At 34.6% G+C, this 7,488-nt stretch overlaps 1 protein-coding gene across 1 annotated transcript in view; it reads left to right on the top strand.

The window, feature by feature from the left end:
• Positions 1-802: 802 nt before the first annotated feature.
• LOC132185392 (uncharacterized) overlaps positions 803-7,488 on the top strand; it is a 14,138-nt gene continuing 7,452 nt past the window's right edge. The window contains exons 1-3 of the mRNA XM_059599170.1: positions 803-1,780; positions 2,556-2,720; positions 4,655-5,860. Coding sequence (XP_059455153.1) covers positions 907-1,780; positions 2,556-2,720; positions 4,655-5,860 — 2,245 coding nt within the window. The 5' untranslated portion in view covers positions 803-906. The remainder of the gene's footprint in view (positions 1,781-2,555; positions 2,721-4,654; positions 5,861-7,488) is intronic.

Below are 7,488 nucleotides of genomic sequence, written 5' to 3'. Positions count from 1 at the left end.
TTAGTGGGTTTTAGAAATCCGCTAACCGCTACCAGCTAACCGCTTTTTTTAAAATATAATATATATTTATATATATAATAATAATAAGTTGTGAGTTTATGAACTTTTTTTGGTTGATTGAAATGAGCCTCAAGCTTCAAGTTTAACCATATATGTTGGTTTTTTTGGTTGCTTGTGAGTTTATGAATTTGTTTGTGTTTTATTTTATTTCTATGTGTGAGTTTTATGAACTTGCTTGTGAGCTTATGTATAAGACTACAAGTGAAATGATGATTTTGTTGTAATTTTATTTGTATATTATATGATGTGTAGATTTGTAGAAGGTGGCCAACAAGATTTTGGTATATAGCAATTTTTAATGCTAAAATGGCCATGGAAAGGGAAAAAAAAAAGTTTAAAGTGAGCCCAAACCCGACCCAAAATCGGTAGAAAGAAAAAAGCTCAAAAAAAGCGGTTAGAAAAAAGTGGTTAACTGCTAACCTAGCGGCTAGGCGGTTAACCGCTACCCGGTTAGCAGAGGCGGTTAGTAAAATTTACTAACCGCCTAGGCGATTGCGGTTAGCGGTTTTAGCCACTAACCGCTAACCGCAACCGCTATTTCACCCCTACGGAAGGGTACTTATGGCCTCAAACTACAACGTGGCAATCAGCGGAAAGTAGACCAAGTCCAACTCGGTGTCTCCTTCTATTTTATTTTTTCCATGCATATACGTCACCAATGACATATTACATCAATGATCAAACTATAAAGTGGGAGTGGGTGGATTGTATTTCACAATATTACTCCTTGCAAGTGAGTTCATCCAGTACTCAGTTTCGCTACAGAGACACTTACCTTTGTTTAACGAGGAGGCCATTTAAGGTTGTCAGGGCACAAAGAAATTTTACAAAAAGAGAAGGCAAGTGATGGGTTTGCGTGGAATACTATTGCAACAACAGCTGCCGCTTGCGGCCATAATTTTAGCAGCAATAGCAGCAGCAGCAGCAGCATCGGAACCCAATTCGAGCTGCATCAGAAGATGTGGATCGCTTCAAATCCCCTACCCATTTGGAACAAGCGAGGGGTGTTACCTTGATCCATCTTTTCTCATCACTTGTAACAACTCAACACCATTTCTGGGCGACAGTAAGGAATTAAAGGTCCTAAACGTATCAATGGATGGTGAAATGCGAGTCTCAAGCAAAATAGCCCGTGGTTGCCCCAACGAGCCGGGCTATAACGCCAGCAAAAGCGCTTACGGGTTCTCATTGCTAGACCACTTTCTCATCTCATCTACGAAGAACAAGTTCACTGCAGTCGGTTGCGACACTATTGCCGTTATTGTTGGTATAATAGTGGGAGGCGAGAATTACTCGACTGGATGCTTGTCGCTCTGTAACCGTATTGAGAGTGTTAAAAACGGATCTTGCGATGGCATTGGCTGTTGCCAGACTTCTATTCCACAAGGAATGAGTAATTTTGGTCTGGCTGTTAACAGCTTGTACAATTACGCCGAGGTAGCCGACTTCAATCCATGTGGTTTCGGTTTTGTGTCGGAAGAAGAAGCATACAACTTTTCCTCCTTGGATCTTATGAATTTACAGAACAAAGAGACTCTTCCTGTGGTGCTTGATTGGACAGTTGGGAATGAGACATGCACCGATGCTGAGACAAATTTGACCAGCTATGGATGTAAGGCAAAGCAGAGTGAATGTTACAATTCCATCAACGGTCCTGGATATTTTTGCAATTGCTCCTCAGGCTATGAAGGGAACCCATACCTCCATGATGGTTGTCAAGGTAATCATATACATCTCCTTTTCTATGTCTTGTTTGTTTTTTTTTTTTTTTTTTTTGGGAAAACTTCGGTCCGGATTGCGATTTTAAAAAGTGAGATTTTAAAAATTACGTTTTTAAAATTTATAAATCCTAAAAAGACTAAAATATTATTGATTTTTGTTTTTTTTTTATTTTTTAAGCAAAAAATAAAAAGAAAAAAGAGCACGCGGGTCTGGCCATGACCCACTCTAGGTCTTGGCCAGCAGACCCAGCCGTGGGTCTGCTGGCCCACAGTGGATCTCTGGCCGAGACCCAGCCGTGGGTCATGGCCAGATTTATTGTTTTTGTTTTTGGTTGTTTTTTATTTTATTTTTTTAATTTGGAAGTAATGGTAAATTTGAAATTTTTTTAAAAAGTCAGAAGTATAAATGTTATTGTCTCATTTTTAACATTTTAAATCTGATGGAGAGTCCAAATTGAAAGCAATTGAAAGTTGAGGGGTCTAAATTGAGAGATTTTAAAGTTTTGAGAGAGGATTTGTCAAATCTGATGAAAGTTTAGGGTCTTTAGTGAAATTACCATTTTTTTTTTTGTCATTTTTCTTAATTGAATTGGGAAAATGTTACAAAGAGGGTATTTCTCATTCTTAATCCTGATAGAAGAAAGAATGCGGGATCCTATGAAAATGCTACCAAGTACGTATAAAGTGGATACCGACCCATTTCTCTAAACCATGGTGCTCAAACATATATACTACTAAGTTGGTTAATTGTATTGCTATTGTTCTTTGTTTCAGATATTAATGAGTGCAAAATTTCAAAGCCCTGCAATATGACATGCACCAACATTCCGGGCAGTTATAAATGTGGTTGTTCCAAGGGGTACGAAGGTGATGGGATGAAAAACGGAACAGGGTGTCGTCCTATCGTCAGCAATTATAGGAGGATAGCTATTGAACTGGGTAAGTATACACATATATAAGAATTGTATTATAATTATTTAAGAAAAAATCATATTTAATTCATAGGTTTTTATCTGATTTGAATTTAATCATTAGCTTTTCAATTTCAAGAATACCATCTTTAGATTTTGGCCAAGTTTAAAATAGGTCATTTTGTAACTTCATTATCAAAATTAACAATTTGTCATCTATCACATGTCTCATTTGATAAGTCATAAACACTCCAATACAAAATCATGTCAATGAGTGTTGAGTCATTCATAAAAAATTATAATAATAATAAAATCAAAAGACCAAAAAAAACCATCGATTTGACATATAGAACTTAGATAAACACAAAATTTGAAAACCTGAAGAACAAACGCATGGTAAGAAAGACTTTAGTTCCGTAGATTTGACATTGCATTTGAGTGTTGAGATAGACGTTGACGTATTAAATGAGACACATGTGACATATAACAAATTATTAATTTTGGTGGTAAAGTGTGATAGTGGGACCTATTTTAAACTTAGGCAAAATTTAAGGACCTTATTCTTGAAATTGAAAATCCAATGACTAAATACCAAATCAGATGAAAGCATAAGGACTAAAACTGAATTTTCCCTAATTTTTTAGACCAAATCTTTTTTTTTTTTTTTGCCCCGAGTAAAAAACTCATCCCAAAACTAAAATATTAATAAACGCATAAGATTTAATATTATTTTTACCTTTATGTCACTTCAAATTCTTTTTTTTTTTTAAAAAAAAAAAAATAAATAAACGCCACCCACTACACATTATTCAACATTTTGTATATTTTAACACGAAACTGCATATAAATATGTTGACATTTGATCCGCTTTTAAAAAAGTCGCTCAATTTTAATAATAATAATCCTAGGGAATTAGTCGTTTTTCACTCGTTAATTTCTTTCGTTACATTTTTCTATCAGGATTCTAATATAAGAATATCAGCTATATCCTTACATTAAAGATTATAAAAGAAAGGTTTTAAGAAAGTGTAACAAAAAGACAGTAAACAAATTGAGGTCTAGGGAGGTAGTTGAACCACCCTAGCACACCTTAACGGTGATCCGACAACTCCTAAGACTTTTAAAGTTTGTCTAGCTATTGAAATCATTTTTGAAACCCCTTCAAGAATGGTCTAACCACCCTAAAGATGCAATAGAAAAGTGCGAGCTCAAATGGTAAACACGTTAACTTAAGAGAAGACTAGAATCCATTATTAGGAAGAACTAGAATCCAATGATTTGGAATCCACTAATAAAATATGGTGAAAACTCTCTAATAGAGATAAAGTTTTAATTATCCAACAAATTAACAATTATTAAAAGTAAGTCAAAATCATACATTTTTTTTTTCTTCTTTTTTTCTTTTGATGAGAATGCTGGGTGTTTTTGTGTTCTCATCATATTAGGTGAATATTATTTTTTTTTTAAAAAAAAAGCAAAAAAAAAAAAAAAAAAAATTGACCCTTATTTTTCTCATCAATTTTTAAAAAATAATATTCATTTAGGACTAAGAGAACACTTGACATTTTTTTTTTTTTTTAAAAAAAAAATATTAGTTAAAACCTAATCCTAATAACAAAATATTACAAAACTACCTTTAGAAAGAAACAAAACACAACGAAATTCACTAGAAAAAATGTAGCCATCAAGTTGTACGCCACATTTGTCAAAGTGGTGGTCGATTGACCTATCGACCACCTTGGAATTTTTTTTTCAGCCGACGGATCTTCGACACATGCACTAGGATAAGTTATTGTTAAAAAAGTCTAAAAGTTGATTGAAACGGATATGTATTAGCATTGTGAAATAATTATGAGAGAACAATGTAATATATAGCATTACTCATTAATCTTACCAAAGTATATGTTGTAACAAAGACAATGGTATTGATTTTGATCCAAATGCATGTTTTAACATTTGTAGGCGTTGGCATAGGCCTCTCAGTATTGCTCGTGGGAGGGTTTTTGATATACTGGGGACAGAAAAGAAGAAATCTCATCAAGCTCAAGGAGAAATTTTTCCAACAAAATGGTGGCTTAATATTACAACAACAACTCTCAAATCACAGAGGCTCTATAGAGCCAACAAAAATCTTTAGCATAGAAGAGCTTAAAAGGGCCACTAACAACTACGATGAGAGTAGGATTCTTGGCCAAGGTGGTAACGGAACTGTTTATACAGGAGTATTACCAGGTAACAAAGTAGTTGCTATTAAGAAGTCCAAAGGGTTTGATCATAACCAAGCTAAGCAATTCATAAATGAGGTGTTTTTACTTACCCAAATCAATCATAGGAATGTGGTTAAGCTATTAGGATGTTGCCTTGAAACAGAAGTACCCTTATTAGTTTATGAATTCATCGCAAATGGAACACTTTTTTACCACATTCATGATAAAAGTCCATCGTCCTCACTTACATGGGAAAATCGTTTGAAGATAGCAGGAGAAACTGCAGGAGCGCTTGCATACTTGCACTCTGAAGCTTCTATGCCAATTATTCATAGAGATGTAAAAACTGCAAACATACTTCTAGATGATAACCTCACTGCAAAAGTGGCTGACTTCGGAGCTTCAAGGCAAATTTCTCTTGATCAAACAAAAGTAACCACTTTAGTGCAAGGAACTTTCGGGTACTTGGACCCAGAGTATTTCCATACTGGCCAACTAACAGAGAAAAGTGATGTCTACAGCTTTGGTGTTGTTTTGGCAGAGCTATTGACAGGTAGGAAGGTAATTTTTTCTGATGAGACAGGAAGTGATAGAAATCTTTCTATGTCATTCGTTTCTACAGTGAAAGAGGATCGCCTATTGCAAATTCTTGACGATCACATTATAAACGAGGACAATATTGAGGACCTAAGGGAAGTGGCTAATCTTGTAAAGAGGTGCTTAAGTGTAAGAGGAGAGGATAGACCCTCTATGAAGGAAGTGGCAATGGAGCTGGAGGGTTTGAGAATTATGAAAAAGCGTCAACGGGAAAAGGCCGATCTCTATGCAGAAGAGACTGAGTACTTGCTCACTGAACCTAAACACTATTTTAGCATTGATGTTGGCACAAGTTGTTCTTCTACCGACACAACTACTGGGTACGATAGCATAAGAAACCATCCATTGCAACCACCGGATGACGGCAGATAGTTTAGCTGAGACAGAAGATCATTTAGTAAATGTGTTGTTAGTGTGTAAGATGCCATGTGTCTGTGCACCTACTACCTAGCTGTTATATAAGAATATGTGTTACCTGCATTCTTTTTTGCTCTAATGATCAACATTTTGCATCATTTGATAAAATCAATTATTTATATATCTAATTTTTGAACTATATATTAGGCATATGACTATAAATGGAAATCCCATGTTTTGCTTAGACCATTTCAAGCTGATGCTCAAAAACTCGTAGATATATTGTATATATAAAAACATTGGCCGAATTGGAAATTTTTTGCCAAGTTGTTTCGATTTGTTCAAATTAAATTTTGTTAAGGGAAGGTTGAGATTTTTAAAAATTTTAAATTTTGTATATATATATAATTTTTTTTTTTATTATGGATAATATCTATTATAATTTGATAGATATTAACGTGGCATTCGATGGTTTCGTCAAAAAATTAGATGAATCATCGAAGCAAGGTGCATGGATCTATTTGTTATTTTTGCGTGTGACAAAAAATTTTGTGTACATTTTTATACTATAGAAAGCTTGATGCAAATCGGTATAACCACGTAGGTTGATGTTTCATATTTTGCTAAATAAAAATCACTTGGCAAGAGAAGCAAATAAATGGAAAATAGTTAATATTAATTACACATTTACTCGCTCTGTTTTTTCCGATCTTATGAAAATTGAATAGGCCCTACCCTGGCGGTGGTTTCAAGAAAATCAGTAATGTCTCACTACTAACTTATTCTAGAGGGTGATTCTCTGGAGGTTGTACAAGAGTTGTGCAAAGATTCTAGCTGTTGGGGCGATATGGCCAATAGCTTTGGTAGGGGTGTCAACCCAGTTCGATTTCTCAGTTTTTGGCCAAAATCGGAACCGGAATCGGGGTACCTCGGTTCTCGGTTTTGGGAAACCGGAACCGGAACCGGGACCCTGGTTAACCGGGGTCTCGGTTCCCGGCCGGTTCCGGTTTTACCCGGTCCGGTAACCGGTTTTTTAAAAAAATTAGTGTTTGGGGCTTATTTTAGGTATTGGGCCTAAAATAAACCCATTATTTTTTTCATAAGTTAGCTCATTTAAAAAAAAAAGTTATTAATCTTTTTGTCTAAATTAAAGAGGTTTTTTTGTGATTGTTTCAAATAATTAAAAAATAAACCTAAAAAAGCCTAAAAATCCTAAAAAATCAATGTTCTTGCCTATATGAGGCTTAGAAATAAAAAATCAAATTTTTTAAAATACCCTAAAAATCATTTTAAATTAGATACATAAAGAAAACATTAAAACAATAAAAAGTAAAAACAAGTATGTAAACAAACCAACATGCACAAGAAATAAATACCCCTTACTACAACAATTCAAAACCCAAAAAAATAAAAAATAAAACAAGTATTTAAATAATCTACCAATCAAAAGAAATACACTCACAATAAAAATAGTTCACAAACATATTACAAAGAGTATATATATATAGTTTAATAAAATAAGACCCGGTTCCGGTTTTTCCCGGGTGCCAAAAATCGGGACCGGAACCGGGGTCCCGGTTTTTTTTTTTTTTTGGCAACCGGAACCAGAACTGGTCCCCGGTTTCCGGTTTTCCG

Source organism: Corylus avellana, chromosome ca6 (genome assembly GCF_901000735.1).
Source record: "Corylus avellana chromosome ca6, CavTom2PMs-1.0".
Classification (NCBI taxonomy): Eukaryota; Viridiplantae; Streptophyta; class Magnoliopsida; order Fagales; family Betulaceae; genus Corylus; species Corylus avellana.
This window is presented reverse-complemented; position numbering and strand designations above follow the sequence as displayed.